General features: G+C 37.1%; 1 protein-coding gene across 4 annotated transcripts in view; it reads right to left on the reverse strand.

The window, feature by feature from the left end:
• CTDP1 (CTD phosphatase subunit 1) overlaps positions 1-22,622 on the reverse strand; it is a 120,860-nt gene that overhangs the window by 70,163 nt on the left and 28,075 nt on the right. For 3 of the 4 annotated variants that reach the window (XM_075083865.1, XM_075083863.1, XM_075083864.1), the window contains exons 6-10: positions 20,677-20,767; positions 19,424-19,590; positions 16,907-17,977; positions 7,248-7,389; positions 3,520-3,750 (exon numbers count right to left, since the gene is read on the reverse strand). In XM_075083865.1, the coding sequence (XP_074939966.1) occupies positions 3,520-3,750; positions 7,248-7,389; positions 16,907-17,977; positions 19,424-19,590; positions 20,677-20,767 (1,702 nt within the window). Of the gene's footprint in view, positions 1-2,151; positions 2,342-3,519; positions 3,751-7,247; positions 7,390-16,906; positions 17,978-19,423; positions 19,591-20,676; positions 20,768-22,622 lie in introns of those variants that run through there. The other variant, XM_075083866.1, reaches the window with a different exon arrangement.

The raw sequence follows: 22,622 nt of genomic DNA on the forward strand, positions 1-22,622 counted from the left end.
GGAATTAACAAGCATCTTAACACTTTCATTGATACGGCACCAGGGCAAAAGCTAAAATAGCATTATCATAATGGAAAAGTTAAAAATATTTAAGTTCCATTGATGATTTTAATTTGGTAATTCACATTTTTGCTGTCATAACAAGACATTAGATAGGAGAAAATTTAACAATGAGCATGTAAATTAAGACAAAATTTATAAGTTAAATGAATTTATATGAATCTTAAAGAATTGCTTTAGCCACCACCTGTTTGACATGCCTTTCCAACCCAAATATTTGGTTCATCTTAGCATTATTTAAAACCAGAGTACCACTTTTCACTTCTCATATGTAAATTATACCCATATTTTAAACCTTGCTTCACCTGTTAGTGTATTACTAGCATTCACTAGAATTTAGCCTGTAATATTTTGTCTTTATTCTAGTCCAATATGCCATTAGCATTTTTGGGGACAAAACTACATTACACTTCTCATGACCTGTTACAACTTTACTGTTTACTGTAATGTTTGTAGAATACTGTTGCCATGAGAATGCAAGTTGTTGAGGTACAGCTATGACAGGCAGGTTATTTTTAAAGAGGAATCCTTTCTGTTCTCCGAGAAGAGCTGCTGCCAGCCGCCACTGGGCAGCACTGCATTCCTTCCCTTCCAGTACAGCTGTAAACTCTTTACCACCCTTCCACTCAGGCTGTGACAGCCACGACAAAAAGCAGGTGTTTAAGTCTCACAGAGCCAAACACAATGGCAAGATCAATGCCTGTCGCACGAAACACTGACCAAATTAATTGAACCATCTGTAATTCACTGGTAACAGTTTCACTGCACATGTAAATATTTAAACTAATCATATTCTATTTTAAATTATGTTTCAAGTTGAATCCCAGAAAAACTAAAAGTGTTGAACCCAAAATAAAATAAAAAGTGAGAACTGAAACAGTTCATATGAAATGGTACTCAGATAACTTGAAGCCCTTTTCAGTAACCAGCCTTTCAAGATAATATCTTTAAGGTCTATTCCTATAGTAAGACACCAAGTACCATTGTTATGTCACATGCAGCTATCATCTCCAAGGGTTTCCTTTCTCAGCAGTGCAATTTTGTTGCCCATTGTCTGAAATTCAGAATCAGATTAAGTTTTCAGAAACCATCAAAGAAGATTATTGGTGGCTTCAACTATGTCCACCCACAACAGGAACAGTTGTGAGTGTTGGCAGCTTTACCTAACTCTGCTTAAATTCAATGACTTAGTTACAATTACTCTCATCTTTCTCTAGGAGGTGAACATATGAGCACACGAAGTCTGTCAGAATGCAAAATACTTTGCTCTTTCCCAAGAAATTGCTGCACTAAGGTAATTTTCTCTAAGGTCAAGTAACACATCAATTTTTACATTAGATGTGAAGCTTTTTTAAAAGCTATCATTGATGAATGCATTAAGACAAAGCAAAGCGATGATACAGTACTTCTGCCTCAGCTCTTGCTCGGTCAACACTCAAAGCTGTTCCTATTTGGCTTTTTGTTACTTCTTTACAGCCTTCATGCTCTGTCTGCACTGTACTTCCTATCCATTAAAACCACTTAAAGCAGTATTTGATCACTGCACTGCTTTCCTCCTAGACTTTATCAAGACACTCCTCACCATCTTAACTGAAGATAGCGGAACTGCTCTGAGGAATATAGACATGCCCCAATTAAGAGATCAGTGTTTACAGGTCAGTAGTTTTACCACTAGGAACAAATCAACAGGAAGTGATGGTGAAAATACTATTTCCCAGCATATATCTTATGCTAATCTCTTTTCTTACAGCTGCTTAGTTATTGGGTGAACTTGCAGCACTTTGTAACTGGATTAACTTTCTTAGATTAAAGTATCTCAACCCTGAGCATTGATAGTCAAAAAATGCCTAAGCGAAATAAAATAAGGGAGCAGAAAGGAGATACAGTCTCACTCCACCCCCAAAACCTGTCTGGGCCTCTGAGAAACAACTAAGAGGAGAGCTGAAGTATATTTCTCCCCTTTCCCGTAAGATGTTCAAGTGAAGAAGCACCTCTGCATTAAACAAAAATAGGCTTACGTGTGGACATAACTCTTCATTAAGTTGTTGTCAAAGGTAGAACAAACATCAAAACCTATTCTTTTTAAAGCATTGAATGATGCATTAATATCAACATAAACCATCATATTGAGGCATCTTAGAAGTGTCATGACAATTCTATGCACGTACAACATTCCCAGCTCTATTTCTAGACAAATTCTTTTCCACAATAACTGACAAAACCAGAAGTGTTTCAGCCGCCTTCTGGATCCATTCTGTGTCTTGATGATTCCAAGTTTTTCCTGTTTGTATAACATGTCATAGTAAAGTAAAATACAGACTTTAAAGACACAATTAAAAAGGGAACTGAAAACAAGATGTCTTCACAAAAGAGAATCAAAGGATCTGTGTTGACAGAAACAAGGAAGCTGAAATAAGAAAATGCTTATAAAAAGATGACAACAAAACACCATAGGATGAAATAATTTAGCAACAGGAAGATAGAGTGGAAGCATAACAAGCTACACTAATATACAAAACCCTTACAGGTGATACACAGCAAAAATGGCAGGGGAGGGAGCAGAAAGGTAGAAAACTGTGTGCATTTATAATTGTGCTTTGTATTTTTGTGGTTGCTTGGAAAACTGAATTGCTTTATCAGAGTATAGCAGTTGTTATCACATTGTACAAAGGAATTTTGATTACATTTTATGAAGACAAAAGCTTTGCCTTCAACTGGATACTTCTTTACCATTGGAGTCAATAAACCTTCTTAAACTTGTTAGCATTCTAGAAAGTTACATCTTTTATGTAGATACTTAGGCATGAATTTTAGATATTTTCCGCATCCTTAAGAGACAAGTGTTGTCTCTGTAGCTTAAGCAAATCCACAAATTTTGACGAAGTCCAGATGCTAGCCTTTGTACTTCAAAAAGCATGCTGCTTCCTCCTCCTGCTGCTTTAGCGTCTTGATTTAACGATCTAAGGATTAACTAGCACTTGGTCATATGGCCTTATTTAATAATCTGTCTGCAAAACAAAACACAAAGCTGATGTCCCATTTGAAGGAATTAAGTGAGGAGGAAAATTTTATAATCAAAAGTCGAATGCTAGTAGATATATTTTACAGACAGAAACCCAATCCAGTATTCTAAGACTTGTTAAAAAACATTAGCCTGCCCCACTTCAGAGATGAGTTATTCTAACGTTCTTTAGAGTGCATAAACTACACACTGCATTCATTTGTTCTGAGGTTTCTAGTTGCACTTAGGTAAGGCACAAAAAGCATCTGGAATTCTAGCATCATGATTTCACTTCAGCTGACTACTCACTTTCACTCATTTCCTTGGCTTTTTAGAAAGCAAACAAAGTAACTAAAGCAAAGATGACTATTTGATCAAATGCAAAAGATAACAAGAGTTAAATTTACTACAGCTTCTGAAAATATAATTGAGGCGACTCTTAGCTATGCTTTAGGTACCTGAAGGACGAGTGTTCACCGTGGACTGGTAAGGTGATAGGAGGAGCTGGAGACTGGATGTACATCGACTGGCCAGAGGTCTGAGCGCCCTTCCTGATTAGTTTTCCAGTGTTAGGATCATAAAGTCGAACTTCAGGACCAGGTTGAGACTTTGGATGGATGGGTGTTGGGTGAAACAGAGCTGTCTGAAATGTGCTGTGTGTATCAGGAAATGTGGCAGGGCTGTTCTCTCTGTTGGATGAAGTTCAGAAAAATATTGCTTCAGAAATTTAAATAAGCTATCTAACCAGAACAGAAAAAATGAGCATTCCCTTTTTCTAAGGGAAAAGGAAGGGGTGGATGGGGATGGACATGGAAAATTGTTGAGAAGACTTCCGAAGAAACATTTCTTCTCCCCCACCCCCATTAAAGTCTCAATGAATTTAAAACAGAAAAATGCAAAGACACAGATAATGTCATATTTACATTATTATGAAATTATTAAACATGCCTTAAAGTGTCTCAATATATAAAGTTACTGAAATTGCTTCCAGGTAGTAACAACTGAACAACTGGAGTAGCATGATAATCTGCATACATGCAACAAAGAGAAAAGCATGCTGTTGTAATAGATCTTAGTATTTGCTCTCCGATTTGGCTCTGAGAGAAAATAAACACAGGGTATTAATTTGCAAGTCATCCAAACTAATTTGTTAAAATACTAAGTTGCCTATGACCACACTGTTGCTTTTTAAAACATGATTTTGTAAGTGTCAGCAGAAACATTCAGATATCATTCTGCAGGAATCACCGTTATGGCATAGTATGATGAAGTGCCACAAAAAAAGGAAGCCAATTGAATAATTTTTAAAAATATTCAAATAAAACAGCATGTTACACACCATGAAACTGATGCTATAGAAAAAAACAGTTAAACTGTATTGTAACAAATATTAGAAATGCCACGAAACTGGAGTTTTTGCCATATGCTTTCATGGATGTTTCTGAAGTAGGCTTGTAGCATTAATACTTAAGGTCAACCAATTCCAAGCTTACGTATTCTTTTTTGCTATTCTCAAGCTCATTTTGTATGCAAATATTTTCTCACAGTTCATCCCTCACCTAGTTCATAAGTACTTTGTACCAGTAATCACTATTTCAAGCAGACTCAGCAAGGAGTAAATAGTTTCCAAAGAAGCTGCACATGTTGGGTTAATAAAGTAGAAGTATTTGCATTAAGATAGATGTCCTACTGACTAAGGTGGGGGGGTGTGGGGGTGGGCACGGGGAGTGAGGTAAAGTGTGAAGGTACATTGTATTTGAAACACAGAAGTAGGAAAAATCATCATTGCATTTCAATAAAATGGAAGAGTAAATTAAGATAGGTAGAAAGACCAACATTCATCTAGACAGCAAAAAATGGTACTTACAAACCACTGTCCAGATTTCTACTGAGAACCTGTCAGTGCCAGGCCTCTGAGACAAGTTAAACACCCCAAACAAATATTCCAAGTTTGATTAAAAAATTCTGATAGCACTTTAAAAAAAGTATTCTAGTCAAGCCATAAGTAGGCTACATAAGTTTTAGAGATCCTGGCTCTCTACCTAGTCCCCCATTTGATAAGTGATCTCACTTCCAGCCATTTCTACTTTTGGTGTCTTCAGAGCCTGTGAGGACTCTGCACACACACACTCTACCCTCAGAGGGCTAGCATCTTCTAAGCAGAAAGCAGATCTCTGGTCTACTTAGTCAATCACACCACTATCAGTTTCATATAGAAAACCCAATATGCTATGCCCCTTTCTGCCTAACCACAGAAGGGAAGGGCCTCCATTCGGCTTGCAAGACGCTATTAATGTGAGTCCATCCAAACAGATAAGTCAAGAAGCAGGAGCTGGCTCTACAGATTCTTGTCATGAATTATTTTACCCATAGCACTTTCCTAGAGGGGACTGTCCTTAATAGCCCTGACTACCTCTGTGTTAACAAAATTTTTGGCTGTCCCTTTTATTTGCTGTCATCCTAGTGCACTCATTTTTAACTGTTTCTCCTTCACTTTTTCTTTTAATGACAAATCTCCTATTCTCTCACTATTTCCTTTCTTCCAGTTGTTTCTAGTTTTTGCCTTCCAAACACTCTTAGATTCTTCTGCGGTATTTTTCTGTTTCTCTCTTCCTTGCCATACTTGTCATATTTTTCATGTTGTGGGAGTGCATACATTTTTTTAATCCATTTGGCAGCATGAATGATCCTGCACCTTGGTGGCATTCTCTGTGTTAGTTTGTAGATGAGCTGACAAGGTCAGCTGCTCCAGCTGAAGACTGCTAACAATGACAAATGCTAAAGAAACTACTGGTACCACAGGTTTCTCCTGATTCTGCTAGCTGCTGACTGCCTCCCAGTCCCTTAACAGTCTTCAGTTTAAGCAGCATTGTTGCATTAATAGTATGAATCTGAGGAGTGGCTAGGGGGAGACCCCTCTGTTAAGTCACGAGGTTCAGACAGGACCCCCTTGCTTTCTAAACTCCATTTCTGAGAGGAGTCTAGGTGCGGCTAAGTCCAGTCTTAGTCTCAGACTTGGTCAACGGTTTATTTTCTAAGGACTGTAGATGTAACTACCCATCAGAGTATTTGTGGCTAGTAACTAATTTGGCAGATGCCCAATTTAACATTATAAGGCCAATCGTGTTCAATGAGAACTATCACAGCTAGATTAATGAATAGTGTAATTTATTAAAGCAAGAAATACACAGGTTCTTTGGATTACCAGTGATAAATTTGCTGGCTACAAGACACACATAAATACCAAGGATATGAGCAACACTGCTTGGCTACAAGTACGTTAAAAAAAAAAATGAAGCAATTCTAACACATTGGAGATTTAAAGTGACTCTATATAGAGGTTTAAGTTTTCCCAGGGAAACCCTTAGTATAACCAAGTGTTCAAATCCTACCTAAAGGTGTCCCAGTGGGGGAAGAGAGGCTCAGCCTATCGACTGGTCCCAGAAGTCAGTATCTTCCCTAACACCCTTTTTCTCTTAAATTATTTTTTACCTGTCAGGTGGAGCTTGAGTGACTGTAGTCATACATACCTTTATTATGGTCAGTATAAAATTTCTTGCTTTGCTTTTAAAGGTGTAGACTAGAAAAAATTCAAAGTGCATGCCCAGTGAGGGGTGGTCGCACCTTACAGGCAGGTAGCTTTTGGGATGGGGGTGTGTTTTGGTATTATAATGAATAAAGTTTACCAAAAGGAAAGCATTTCATCAAAAGCATGACAGACTGTTGCCCAGGGTGGCAAATGTGCAGCGTACCAGCTCCATGGTACCTCAGGTTCCCACTTATCACACAGCCTGGCCACGATGCCTCCACACCGCTCCACCCTGAGCAACTCCTCTCAGAGTTAGTACACCAAGTTCTCCTGGCATTGCCGACACCTAAGGTTACGGGCCTACAGAACTCCTGTGGAATGGATTCCTCATGTCAGCTGGACTCCACCCTGAAAGCTTCTTCAATGCTGTATCTTCTCTAAAAACATAAGTTTAGTTTCTATGTCACCTCCAGCAATTATTCCACAAGCATAGAAACAGACAAAACCAGAAAACCAGAGGGTCTTTCATAAAATCTGTAAGCACTGCATGCCATTCTGAATTTGTCAGAAACCGATTTTATATCTGCATTAACAAATTAGAGTAGTTGTATGAATAACCTATTTTCATGGCCCCTACTCTCCCAAGTTCCCACTTACCTGTGTGTTTTGATATAGTCATCCTTCAAGGGAAAGAGCTGTTCCTCAACCTTGTCCCAGCGCTCCAGGCAGCTCCACAGCCAATCGGGGTTTACAACATGGAGGTCCTTGCAGTCCTGAGCTTGCCGTACCTTTTCTGTGCCTATTACGAAGACAAAAATAAAATTACAGTGTTCCCAGAAAGACAAAAGATAGTTTTAAGTACATACTGGTTTAAGAAAAACACTTTGTGATCAATCTTACAGAAAAAAAACACCTCTCCCCAATCCAACAAAACAATCACAACTGGTAGAAGTGAGACTAAGTGAGGTGCAATTATCTCAGTCTCAAGTTGGATGAAGGTATTTCTAACTTCCCAAAGCACTGGCACAATAGTCCGCTGAAATGAATCCATCCAGAAAACCTCTACATTTCCATGTTAACTAAACAAACAATATAAATACATTTTTGTATTTAACTCCTTTATTTCTATTTGTCAGAGCCTAAGCAGCAGTGACTCTTCAATGCTGTTAAAGCCTAACACTAACTTACACTAACTTCCTTATGCACAGTCCTCTGTACACACAGTATACTACCTTTTAACAGCCAGCCACCCACTCAACCTCCATTTGCCAGAAGCAGAGGCAAAGCAGACAAATGGATTATTTTGTGCCAAACGGGAACAACAAACATGAAGTTAAACATGGCGGGCTAGCACAAAGTCCACATGCACACTGCATTGTTGATGGTTTCAAGTAACAGGTGATCTCAAATTCCATCTTCTGGGTAAGCCAGAATAAGAAAGAAACTCAGTAAAGTTGCTATAAATCTTCACCAAGAAGCATCAAAACCAGGAAGCAAAAAGAAGCAAATAAAGATAGAAATTAACCTTTAAGTGTAGTCTGTCCCCAGAAACAGCTGACTGTCCAAATGATTCAAGAATGTATTTCTTCTATTTGATTGGAAAAATTAATTTTACCAATCATGGTACTTGTTTCAGCATTTATCAAAGAGATCTATGGAGGGACTGAACACCTGGAGACAACATGAAATTGTATAATCTGATAATAAATCATTAAATATATATACACAACATAGAAAAACCAAGGATTCTGACCTGATATATCTATGCTCACCACTTACATTATTTTTACACTGCACAAATACTGGTGTAGATGAATGTGATAAAGGAACTCTCAATCTGACGGTCTGTCTCATAGCTGAAAGCCACCACTCTTCCCTTTTGTTATATCCATATAATTCCTAGCATTTCATCTTATTTACATGTTTTTTAAAATGCTTATCAAACCAAATAATTTGTCCACATTCTGTCTTCGTGCAAGGACATTTAAATACACTTAATGTTGCACTACATTTTTTGTTTAGAAATGCAAAATAAAAGGAGACCATCAAGAACTAAAGGCAGGAGATCAATTAATGACTTAGCCCTCTAGGTTAAGAGCAGAGCTCTCAGACCTGAAGGTGAAGAATACATCACTTCAAACACTACCCACTCCTGTTGAAGTCCATCAATTCTGCACAGAGACCCTGGGGTTTCTTCCTGCAGATGCTTATATAAACCACAAGACTCCAGTCTAGTTTACCTTATTAACAAAAAAAAAAATCTAAGTAAAGTTTAATTTTTTAAAAATTTCAAGTTAGAATTTATGAGCCCGTGTCTATTTTCACAGATGTGCCTTCAGGAACAAAGCTTTCAGGAAAAAAAATCATGTTCCAGAAAAACTCTGACAAAGAAGCAAGAACAGTAAATTAATTTGATGGTTTCAACATAATTCCCTGCAGTTTTATCTGCATGACTGTCATTTAACAACACAACTTTCATTATTTTAATTAAAATGAAAGTCTTGAAGTACCCATACTTCTCCACATCATTTGCAGATGAGAGCAAACAGTCAATAGCAAATTCCTAAAGGCCCGTGTACAACCTGACCTAGAGTCTACGGGACAGACAGATCAACTGGAATGCACTTGAGGATCGACCTAACGAGTTACAGTTCAGTCTCTAGACTTCTGTAAATTCAAAAGGCTAAGTAAAACAGAAAGGGCAGGAGATCACTGTCCTTCACCAAAGTGCTGAAAGCTTCTGTTTCCCTGCTTTTTCTTCCCCCGCATCCAACAGATACAGGACCAGGGCTACCTTTTCCTCCATCTTTAGATACAAATATGTTTTTCTTGGATTTAGATTAAGAAAAATGTTCTGTGCACAAATACGTTCCTTCTATTTTCAGCAGCAAATGGAAGTAACTCCACAGTTGAGGATTTAAGAGCTGTACAGTAAATGTAAAGCTTTTCTCCACACTAGTATCTTTGCAATAAAAAAGCATTAATTTAAGAATCCAAGATAAACAAACAAAAATTAGTAAAGATAATCCCTTTCCAAACCACAGATGACTTAGAAATGCAATATTTTAAGTTTTGCCATAAAATAAAAAATAAAACCACTGTCCAACAAAGACTCAACAAAAACAATGTTAGAACTCCAATCACATTAATGTCAGCACACCTTTGCTGTTCAAGATGTTTTAACTGGCTAAAAAGCAAAAATCTTTAAGAAGGGAGGTCAGTGCACCCAGATCATTCATCTCAATACAAGAAATCTGTTTTTCAATTAATCATCAGTTACAAAAGTACAGTGACCCAGAGCACTTTCATGCAACAGTTGATGGAAATGAGGCAGTTTACAGTGCCAGAGGAAGCTTCCACTGGATATATTATTGGTTTTTAATTATTTTTATTATTTATATAGTCTCATTAGGAATTGTAGAATACCTGCAGTTAGAAACAGATAAGTATGAAGCTGTATTTACATTACACTGGGTATGTTTCAGAGGAAAGAGAGCAGAGGTTCTGAAGGATAATCAGATTGAGATCTGGTGGGGGGAAAACGGATTAAAAAAGTGAAAGATTTGGGTTGGAAAATGCTTTGTTTTGAGATTAAAGAAAAGCAATGACAACATAATAAGAACAGAGGTAAGACGACAGCTGTTATGAAGAGGATGCTGAAATCAGGTTCATAAGCATGGGAGTTTCAGGGGAAAAAAGCAATAAGAGCAAGTCCAGTGGAAGTTTAGGTACTTGTGCCTGGTATTATCAAATATGAGACATGAGTAGCAATACTGTCCTGCACATCACAACTCTGGAGCAGACCAAATACAATATAAAATAGCATGTGATTTCACTAGTAAGCACACAGAACAGTTACCCAGAGTTGGGGGTGCTACTGGATAGACAGAATAGACAGACTGCTTGTAATACCCTGAAGAAAAGCTTATCTGATACTGTAGTACATCCATTCACCCACTAAAGATATTGCTGCTCCTTTTGGACTTCATTGGGGGAACCTGAACAAAACCACAGAACTGCACTTCATCTCATGTCAAATCTGTGAAGTTATGTGAGAAGATGGCTTCCTCCAACTGTTTTTAAAGCTGATGTTTCTACACTGATAATTTGTCAGGTGCTTCATCTTGCTGCCTGTTCCACACATATGCATGCTGCGTTCACGCATATCTGAACATTTCATACCGGATATATGCTGAGGAGCTAAGTAAATTCTTCTTCTAGTCAACAGGATTGCAATGGAAGCCTTAAACATGAAAGGCAAAATGGCACTATTTTGTATGAAACTCTCAAGTTTCTGAAACAATTGCTCCAAAAGGTGTAAGCCATTAACATAAAATTAAAGTTGGCAACATGGAAGACCAATGTGTAATCAAACCCACCCCCTGAGGGTCAAAAGTCTTACCTTTCTCACCTCAGCAACACCAAGGCTTCTGCTCCCTCCCCGTTTCTAAAGCGCAGCTGCATATTGCACGCTTCAGCATACTGAAAATCGCATGAGGTAATACAACTGTGTCATCTCAAGGGCTGCCTTTTATTTCTAGCTGACATGTTCACAAACCAAGATTTCACACATAGGATGTTCTTAGACCAAGATTTGGTGGAACACCAAATGTAACTGGGTAGGAGAAATAGTACTTCAATACTTAATATCCTTGTCTTTTTCTCTCCCTTTCCCCAGCGTAACTTCCCCTTTTGGAAGTATGCTTATTAAGAACAAACAGCAGAAAGGATTTTAATCCCTCCAAGCAACAGTACTTCATCAGAAGTTCAGAACATCTGACTCATCCAACTGAGCTAAAAAATCTCTTAGAGAAAAACTGTTTCTGGACTGCTTTTTTGCATTATTCTCCTCTAATTGCTTTTCCCTACTTCATGTTCTAGTCTAAAATTGTTCCAAGAAGTTAGAGGTGCACAAGCCTTTCCATGTGAAGCAGCTGGGGACCAAATTCATCACATCTGCCCCCCTCTTGACAGATACAGCCTAAAGCACATAATATTGGGGAAAAGGTTATTTTCAAACCTGGGGAAGGGACTCATCAATTCTACTTTTGAACTTGCAAACAAAGGTTGAACACACAAAAAAGCCTTCTATTATTCTTAACAATTTGTTACTAAAAAAGCGATCAAAATCAATAATGCAACAATAAACTTCTACAGCTATTCTCCAAGACATACAGTTTTACTACAGCAGTTTTGTTTTATCTAAAGTATGAAGCAGACTAGGCACTTAAATAACATAGATAAACAAGACCTAAATGCATGTTTATGAAGACTAAGAAGAAACATTATACTGCATACTTGGCTATGTCCACATTACCAAGCAGTGCAGCCCAGAAGGGAGATCTGCAGGGCAAAAGGGTGCTGGATGAGCAATGCCCACCCCATACGTATTTCAGGGGGTTTTGCTTTGGGTTAGGTCTGCCCAGTCCTGTGGATTGACTGGCCACAAAAAGCTCAGCTGCCTGTGTCCTCCAATCCAATCTCACCCCTGAGGAACCCAGCGTATGGGCTTGAGGTTGTGCTGGGATGAACCAAAGTACATGGTAGGAAGTGACCACCAGAGTCACTCAAAACTTTCTCCTGATTTCAACACACTAAAGTCAACATATCCTTATGACAGTTTGCAACCAGGTTGCCAGATGTTGCTTGGAAAATCTGATCACAAGAAGTTTATTTCTCTTCAGACCATTTTTATATATAAATCTTGATTTATGATTAAATCCTGAAGTTCTTCAACAACGTTAACCAAAGACAAGTTGTACAGAACTCTGTCTTGTCCTACAAGTATTAAATGATCATGAAATGGTGACAGATGCGCTGTTTGGAGGCTATGTCTAGAGTTCAGCTTTAACACTATACTGTGCCTTGCCAGCAAAAGCAACAGGCGTACCTGGCCAGTGCCTGAGTTTAGAGCAGTGCTTAACTGAATTTTTTTAAAGACATGGCCTTTGAAAATATTCTTCAGAAAAAAAAAATCTGTGGACACGCCATAGCTATGTCTGGTAGAGACTTCACACCAAGTCGTAGGACAGGCTAACAAGACTTCATCTGCTGGCAGCTTTCTCTTCTCTTTTAGTACCTCAGAGCCAGCCTCTGGAGTAAGCATTTTTAAGTAGGCAGATGAGGATGAATAAAAGGAGCCACAGTTCATAGTACAATTGGTATTTTAAGCAACATGATACTTAATGGTATTAAGCAAAACTTGATGTAGGCTAAGTCATCTAAAGTAAGGAAGTTACCCCCATATAGCTTTCAAAGTATAGGAAAAGCCAGAATTAAATATATTTTGAAAAAGAAAAGAAAGATTCAGGGCCTAAACTGACATATTTCCACTCCTACTCCACTAGAATAATTTTTAAGTGACCTGAACAGCTTTATCTGCTCCACCAGCAAAGACTCAATACAAAAATCAACTATAGTATCTTTCATTTGTTCAGGAAAGAACATAACAAGGTTTATGAAATAGTGTGTTAACTGCTTAGCCAAGTGTGTACACAGCTATAACAACTCATCATCCGGTGCAGTTTACTGTTGCTTAAAGCAAACAGCAGATGTTTCAAAAACTGAAGTAAGATTTATGCAGCCCAGAGGTAAGTGGAAAGGACTACAGGGTAGCCTTTTCTCAGTCACTCAGATTTATGAAAGCCGATTAGATGATACAAAGATCCTTGTGTTTTACAGTACTTGAGGTAGATAGTATTTTCCTCCCTATATAATGAAAAAAATCCTAATTTTCTCCAGGAACAAGGATCTATTTATTTTCAGAATTCAGAGTATCTGTATCTGCAGAGAAACAAGCTGCCTGTCTACAGAGAGAGACATAAGTATATTCAAAGAATAAAATAAAGTTGAATTATTGCAATAGGCTGGCAAGAATGCTATAAACATTCTAAAGTGGTACTCACTAGCTGTTCATTCCATACATGAAGCTATGATGTGCTCACTTTGCAGGGGAAAAACCCATCCCTCCAAATTCCAAGGGGGTACTCTGTTTCACACCAACTTCTTCCCTTTTTATTTCCTCTGACAAATTCCTGCTCTGCCTTCAGAACTCAAAAGCTAACAGTATTTACCCTCACCGCTGCTTATTAAGCATATGCTGTTTACTAACAGCTCAGCTAATGCAAAGTGAACTTGCTTGTCTGAGTCCCAGGTCTGCTGTTGTTAGCAGGATCATCCAGAAACACCAAACAGACACATGCATTTTAAAATCACTTTTCTCAACCACATCAAAAGAGAAAAAGAAAAAAGAAAAGCAGAATGACATTGTCTGGTCTCAGATCACTGACTTCTCAATAAAATTCAAGAAAGGACATGCTTTTGTTTCCTCCTTTCACCAGCAATTAGATATCAAGCCCTGCTTCACATGTTGGCCACAGGAGCCAGAGATGCCATATTTGTATGGCTTACTAGCTGTAATAAAGACTGGTAGAATTTGCTTTCTAACCACATGAGAATCAGTATGAAAATCACATCGACAGCTGAATTATCACAAATCCAGCTGTGACAGGACACAATTTATATCCTTAAAATCTGATTAAACTTCAGAGTTTCCCTCATGAAATTAGGATGATGCAGCATTACTGCTCCCATCTAACCAGAGTTGAGGAAATATAGCCTTAATTTAAAAAAAAACACCCACACAAAAACCCACAAAAAACCCAAGACACACAAAACCCAAAACCCATCACAAAACCAAAATAAGTAATCCACAAGAATCTTACAAAAAGCATTATTGGAGAATATAGTTTTTTCTACCCTAAATCCCCCTATTTCATTGCCTTTGTTACCGAAATAATTACTAAGTGATGATGAAAGATGACGACAGTTGCTCATTAAGCAGAAAAGACTGCCAAGATACCTCTTCTACAATTAGTGCAATTCTTTTCTTCCTAAAAGCAGGGGTCAGCAACTACATACTGACAAAAAAGATTTTTTTATCCCAGCAATTCAGGAATAGTGGTGTTCTTGTGATTTCTTGTTTCAATTAGCAGGCAATATTTGAATATATTTTAAATAGCAAGTACAACACCAACATTACTTGACTACTTTGAAGGATAGTCTAGGTCTTCACAAAAAGTCTGAAATATATGAACTGCCCTGAAATTTATTCATTTTTCAGAAGAGCACTGAATATTACTTTAAATGTGTTAATAAACTCAATTCAAATACTATAAAGCATATTAATGTAATCAAAACCTGAAGTTAAAATAGTTTTTCATATTAAGATCTACATTAGTGGACTATTCACTAATAATGTGCAGGTAGTGAATAACTTGCTCATACACATCTTTGTTCTACTTTTGTACGTATCTATATAAACATACAACCCCCTTCAAACTGTACATTCCAAAAACAAGCAGGAAAAAAGCCTCATTTGCTGCTCATTATCACTGTGTACCTTAACATAATGTTATCCAACATTTTTTCCTCTAGAGAACTGCCTATGTTTGGGGGTGGGGTGGTGGTCTCATTTATCCTATCAATTTTATCACATCCCACAATAGTTGCATCCAATGTACAACTACACTCAGATGCTATCTAGTACCAGTTAGACAAAGCAACTTTGAAATGAAGAATTTTAAGCTTTGAAATTGGAAAAAAACATGAAAGTTATATTAACAGCTATTATGTCTCCGATGAAGTATGACAAACTTGTGTGATTCTTTGCTGATACAAGTATTGCTATTCCTGCAGTATTAAAAGAACTGTTCAGCAATAGTAATGAAACTACGGAGTCCTAAACTGATGCATCCACAGATTTTATCATTTCCCATTCACTATTTCAATTTCTACACCTTCACAAATCAGAATCCCAGCTCATCTCAATGAAACTAATTCAGCCTCTTCTGGTTTTTAGGTCGTTTTTACTACTCATATGCGTATCTACACCAGGACAATACATACAAACTCGCTACTTGACTGCAGATCCATTGGTACAATTTTTATTCTGATGCTACTTGACTAGGTCAGTACTGCAGCCCCTTCTTGCTACAGTTGGCCTTACCAACTTTTTAGTACAAGCCATCTGTGGTTTTTGTCACTAGACCGGTACATTGACATAGCTGAAAAGTGAGGTAAGTTTACAGTAGCCTAGCAAATATACAGCCTTATTGCTATTTAGGCAAATAACTATAAAAGATAGCTGATTAGCATATCACAGTATACTGGTAAATTGGCTGGTTTTAATCCATAGATTTTAAACTCTACTAATATTTAAAGGGGTAGAAATTAAGGAACTGCAACATTCTGCTTTTAGTCACTAAACACTGGAGGTTTTTTTATCACTGCCTCCTCAACAGGAGGAAATGATTCCTGGTCAGCTGTATAAGAAATGGAACAGGATATTTCTTAAGTCACACACACACTTCAAGAAAAGTACACACATCTATACTACCGCCAGTGAAAATATACTCCATTCTTTTATAGTGCAAGGTGATGAAACAAAGATGCTTCTTCTAAGTACTGAAAGCTTACATGAACAACAGCCAAGAAAAAAAAATATCATAGGTGGCAGATGTGTATTTCTTTGCTTATGACATATAAAGATGTCCTAAAACTACCTTGAAGTTCTAGATGATCTAAAACAATCAAAACCATGAAATCCAGAAGTAAGACTGCATATCAGATATTTAGATTCCATGCAACTTCAAAAGGCCAACAGTGAGGGAAGGGTGCACAAAAAATCTTTTACTAGAAGCCAATGGTGGCCTGTTGGCTCCTCTATGGCGGCTACCCAATGGTACATTCCTATCCACTATAGTTATGTAAAAAGAGGTAGCTTTGTGAAATCCATATCAAAAGTTATGCTAATCTCTTACATGTGCCATGACAATACACACAGAGCAGTGACAGGGTATCATCAGATTCCAGTCTCTTAGGATGATTAGGATGATGTGAAACTGAGCCATGAGAAGCTAAATCTGAGAAACTGAGGAAGAAAGAATTGCTATAACTTTATAGCAAGACCATTATAAACTTTTATCTGACACAAATGTCGAAGTTTCTAGTCAACATCTTTAATAGCCAGACACAGCATCACCAACTCTTAACCAGGAAGTGAGACATAACACGTTATGTGAGATGTTATTTAGTGGGTCCTCCTTTTAATTGTTAAAAGCCACACTTGATCAAAAAGCTGCAAAAAAGCCTTCAAAAAAGGCTTATTGTTTTAGGATGAATCTTCCCTTTAATTTCAATTTTAATCTCAGTTACATTAAAGCCTGTAGGTTATACAAAAAACAACCAACCAGCTCAAGGCATGAATGAACTGAAACACAAAAAAAGCTGATTGAAAACAAGTCTCATTTACCTACCTGTCCTTGCTGCAATGAGATGCGTTACTTTGTCAGGATCATCAGCACTCAGTACTAAATTCTTCACAATTTTAGCTCCAAGTGCTGTAGCATGATAGTGTTCCCGTGTTTTCTCAATGGGGAAGTTTGTTGGGTAGAGTCCGCTAAATATTATGGTTACATCTGCCAACACTTTACTTTTCAGTTCTGGTACTATTTTTCTGATGTCTGGAATTTCCTCAATTTCTTTTTTCAGGTACTTATCATACTTTGTGTAATAATCAGTATGAACCCTCACAAGGATCTCTTCGAGGTATATTAAATGGTCATCATCATCTGTATCATCCTCTTCCTCTTCTTCCTCCATACTCTGGTCTAAAGACTCTCCCATTGTAATTCCAGACTGTTCACTATTCTGAGACTCTGTTTCAGCTTCTTTCTTGTCTGCACACCCATTTCCTAAATCACAAAGGCTTTCCTGTTCACTTTCTTCTTGTGCTTCAAGATCAGTTTTGTCATGAACATTTTCACTAGGTAGAGATTGCGTGTCCCCAGAATGGTTCACCAGACCATCCTCCTTCTCACTCACATCAGTGCAACTCCCTTTCGGCAAATTTTCATCCTGCAAAGGTTGTTTGGATTCCTTCCAGCTTCTTTTTTCCTCGTTCTCACTATCTGATACAGAAGTGGATGACTTTCTGTTATCCAACCCACCGTCACTTTCACTGTCACTAGACAGTTCAAAGTCCAAGTCATTTGTTGTCTTGTCTTGGGTTTGCTGCTTCTCTGTCACTATTCTATCAACTTGTTCTGAAAAAACGTGAGATTCTTTTGTATTTGTCAAATCATTAGTGACCTCACTGTCCATTTTGTGATCAGCGCTATCATTTAAGGAGTCCTGGACATTAACTTTATCACAAGAGTTCATATCCCAGTCAGATGTTTCACTGCTTACAGAAGTACTTCCATTTGCAGTGCAGGTGTCCTTTGTAGCTTTGAGACCATTGCTTTGTTCTTCTACACATGTAACATTCTTTATTTCTTCAGCATCTTTTGCTGAATCCAGTGCCTCTGGTTTTGCAGAGTGGTTTACTAAGACACAGGGAAGAAATAAAGCATATACATATTTTCTCAGTTTCTTTTTTTAAAAATCTTAATCAAAATTTAATTATCTTTCCTTAAACACAGTTTACAGATGCAGTTAAAGTAACATAGGTCATGAGTAATTATTTGTTAACTATGCAAACATTAAAGGATTTATCTTGGTGCATGAGTTTTATGATTACATCTTGGGACAATGAAACTACTGTAGAGAAAAAAAAAATAGAGCAGAATTCGCTTCAGAAGGTCTCAATCCAGAACTACAAGGACTTTATAAACTTCCATGGCTTTCATATATTTCCTATTTTTCATAACCAAAATAACTGTATTTTAATAGTTGAAAAGATATGTTTTAGCAATACTAAGATGCTGTTCAAGGTTCATTTGAGACTGTGATGGAATGCAAGTAAAGAATAGACTCAAAGGCAGAAAAATAGTTTTAGGATGTGCCTTCAGATGTCTGCAGGAGAGAGACACAATTAAAGAAACCATAGGCATCCAGAAATCTGCACACAGACATTCATCAGGAACACCGGATGAAGTCACCCTGCTTTGTCTCTCTTCTGTGCATGTCCCTGCCCTGCAAGTAACAATACCAGTCAGGCATAGAGGTTCCACACCATAGTGGCCCAATCCAGTTTGAATACATTATTACTGTTTCCATATTGGACATCTCTAGGTCAACAAGGGAAAAAGAGTGATGTCACATAGATAAAAATAAAAAAACCCTTGGCAAAACTGGAAAAAACCTGCAATTCTTTCTTAGCTATTGTCTTTCAAATACATTTTTTCCCCAAATTAATACTAACATAGTGATGTATACCTTCTAAATCCACTGTTTATCTTATGCTGCTGACCCTGCTGAATGTAAGATTCTTGTGTCAAATGCCAGAGTGCCACATTCAGTGCTAAACATCCCACAGTAATTTTATTAGCATGATTTGGGTGGTAAGGTAAGCAGAGATCAAAACATTCATTTTCAGCAGTATGTTAAGACCAGACTATTGCTCCAAAGTGGGGCAGGGAAAGGGACCAAAAAGGAGAAAGAGGGAGTTGGTTCCCTGACCACTTACAGAGAAGAAAAAACTGCCTTGTTTTACATGGAGGGAAGGAGGAAGAGAGAAACTGTCCTCTACATGTTCTTTAACAGTTTTGTGTATTGCCACATCAGCTTTCCAGCCTTAACAGCCAAAATGTTATTACTGGTACTCCATTTTGCTGTAGTCACCTACTAAAAGGAAAGCTATTAACAAGAACAGTCAAGTTTTACTAAGCTTGTTGCATTTGTGCTGCAGGAGCATTCTGTCAACTACAATAGTCTAGGATTGCTCATCCAAGTGCAACAGCAATACTAGTAAGACCATCACAATGACTTATATCAATCACATCTGAAAAACAGAAAAAGTTGTAAAAGCAGTTTAAAAGCTATGTAATTACCTTTCTTCTTCATTTGAATTTCCCTTGACCCAGGAGGTGCATTTATATCTCCTATCCCCTGAAAGTATACATATTTCTTCACAGTTATCAAATTGGGTGCAAACTTCCAAACATCTTCTCTATCATCAATGATGCAAACCATGGAGTCCCCACATGGGAAGAGATCTCTAAGAGACAAAACAGTTGATAAAATTAATCTAGTTTTAGAAATTAATACTATCAATGAAAGTAGTTTCTGTTGATGTTCTGGTATATTACGAGCATGGCTGCAGGACATGCTTATATATGAACTTACAAAAAATCAGCAATATTAAAATTACAGAATTCAAAATACAATATTCAAACTAAGTTAATAAAAAAGGGAAACAGCTATTTTTAAATCTCTATCCCAAGAAGCAAGAACTAACAAGCCTTTGCAAAAACAAAACATTACAACATTTTGATCTAGTTTTCAGTTTATGTCAAAGAACAGCCTAAAGCCAACTATCACACGGATGATACACTACCTATATATAACTAGGAAAAAGACCCAGTTTTTAAAGAGTAGACTCATTCAGTCTAAGACAAAGGAAGTAAAAATTATTAATACTTATATAACCTAGGTGGAGGAGGTAGAATACTTAAGATAAACACATGCATATTAAAAACAGAGCAAGAAAAAAAGGCTTCTCATTTGCTATGGTCAGATGGGGATGGGGCAATAATTTTTAATTTAGCTATATGAAATATTAAACATATGTCTTTTAGAAAAAATCTTGGCTTTATAGTCCGAAAAAGATCAGAACCTTTTATTTAGACTAGAATATGAATTCAAGGCTCTAGGTTACCTAGTCTCAAGAAATACTGCAGAACAGAAACTACTAGATGTATAGCACATTTGAAAGCCAGAATACTAGGTATTTAAATATGAATTAACCTGAAACTGAGAATTTTAGTTTAATAAAAAAACTACAACATAAGTCATTATACCAGATCAGAAGCCATTAAAGTGGCAATATGGCTAAGTTACTACAAGAATAAAAAGAATAAGTGAAAACATGATGCCATTGCTGCACATTCTTACTGTTCCAGTACCACAGAACACATCAAGTAGATGAAATGCTGCAATACCCAGAACATTTCAGTTTTACAGAGACAGGGTTGATATTTAATAGGCAGATAAGGAAGAACTACAAACATGTTAAATATAGAGTAATTTAGCATATTGTTTCTCTCTCTTGTCCTATTTTAATGCATAAGACCCATATACATACCTAAGATTCCCAGTTTTAGAAAATGGATCGATACATTCATCCCTTGACAATATCCGATGGGAAAAAAGCTTCTTCTCAGGGTCCAAAAATCCTTTTGAAAGAAGAAATCAAAAAGTTAAAGTTCAAGATGTTTGTTCCTTGCTTATGTTCTATATAATGCAGCTATTTTAATCTGTGCAACAACAGTTTAACTAACAGACAATTTTAAGACAGGAGATATTATATGGGAGAAAGGGTAAGAACAGTGGATCAAGTATTTGTAACTAATGCAGTGGGATTAATTTTTAAAATCCCATCTCATTTTCTTTCAACATAGCAACAAAGTTCAAATTAAAATAACTAAATTTGTGACAGCCAAATAAATTAGGCTGAAAGAGATACATCAATTGATAGATACACATGATTTTTGTAACTTACATTTATCTCTCTACAGGTGGTTCTTTAAAGCTAAATGCTCTCCTTAGCTCATTATGCCTAGGGACTGCAGAGAAGTCTCACAAGAGTCGGCAATGTGCTGCAATACTTAAGCACAGTGGGCAAGTTAAGGGACAGTTTCAGCCGGAGCTCTTGCATTTTGTAGGTTTTAAGTTGTACCTCTAACAAATACTTTAATACATTTACATATAATGAATATAACCTGGGATTCCTAGAAATATTTAGGCCCAGTTGCAGTAACTTTTCTGACTGCACTCTAAAAAAACCAAACCAAAAACAAAACAGGAGAAGCTGTGCTAGCTGATCTTAAAGCAAGATAAAATGCCATTATTTAGGAAAATGGTGACTTGGGTGTACAAACACACATGCACATGCTTCTGAACCTAGCCTCCAATAACAAGTTCATCTTCATGAGCCACATCATCGCTTAGAAAGAAACTGGCATTTTACATGCTAATCTGAATTTTTCATTTTACTGTATTTATGTTGAAGTTTGCATCAACTTCTCATTTTTCTTATGAATAATACAAGGCAGTCAATACTTATCTGGGAACAATTTTTTACAGCTTTATTTTATTTTAAATGGTGGCCATCTTACAGCCAGAACCAGTTCAAAATAACTACAGGCTCTAAGGACCAACTTTTAATTTTCTTTCAAGGAGCTTTGCAATTTGCACAGAACACATGTTCAACTCCTTTTACAAGTCCAGCTCCCAGGAGTACATTAAGTTGGGTCTTCAAAAACAGAGGGTATAAATTAAAAAAAAAAAAATCAGTCATTTCTGAAAAGTTGATCCTTTATGTATTTAATATTAATGTGTAATTGGAATAACTTAAAACCCATAAAAGCAAGAAAATTCCGAGTTAAGGACAGAGGTTCAACCTTAACTCACCCGACTATGCTTAAGAATTGCTGCAAATTCGTAGAATCATCCCCTGTAGTGAGACCCTTGCAGTACCTAGGCATAATGAATTGAGAGAATTAGCTACAAAGATTTATTGCCATAAACACAGATATTTTGACAAACTACATAAGCTGTTGTACAAGTTTTTGTCCTCCCCAACCAAATTCTCTTCTACTAATTATCTGAATACACAGGGACGCTCTACACTAAATTGGACAGCAGCGCACTGATTAAATGGCAAAACCAGAATGAGGCATTCAGTTGCGGTGTTGTCTAGCTAGAGCTATAAGAAAAGGGAAGTTGAACTAGGAAAGCCTGAACACAGAAACCCTGGCTGCCAGGGATTAGAGATGAGGTAGCGTTCTGGAGCTTTTCAATAATGCTTTTGCAAAGACTTAATTTTAATACTTTTTCTTCTTCCTTGGTAATTCACTAAAAATACACTGAGGATAAAGCTCAGCAGAGATGCACCAGCAATGATAGAAGCCCATCTTAAGAAAGTTGGGTCTTTCAAAGCTAAGCCACTTGAACAGCAATACAGAAAAAAGCACTAGTCTTTCAAATAAGTTCTCCACGTGTCTTAAACTGTCGTTTCTTTTGAATGTT

The sequence above is a fragment of the Phalacrocorax aristotelis genome, chromosome 2, assembly GCF_949628215.1.
Source record: "Phalacrocorax aristotelis chromosome 2, bGulAri2.1, whole genome shotgun sequence".
NCBI lineage: Eukaryota > Metazoa > Chordata > Aves > Suliformes > Phalacrocoracidae > Phalacrocorax > Phalacrocorax aristotelis.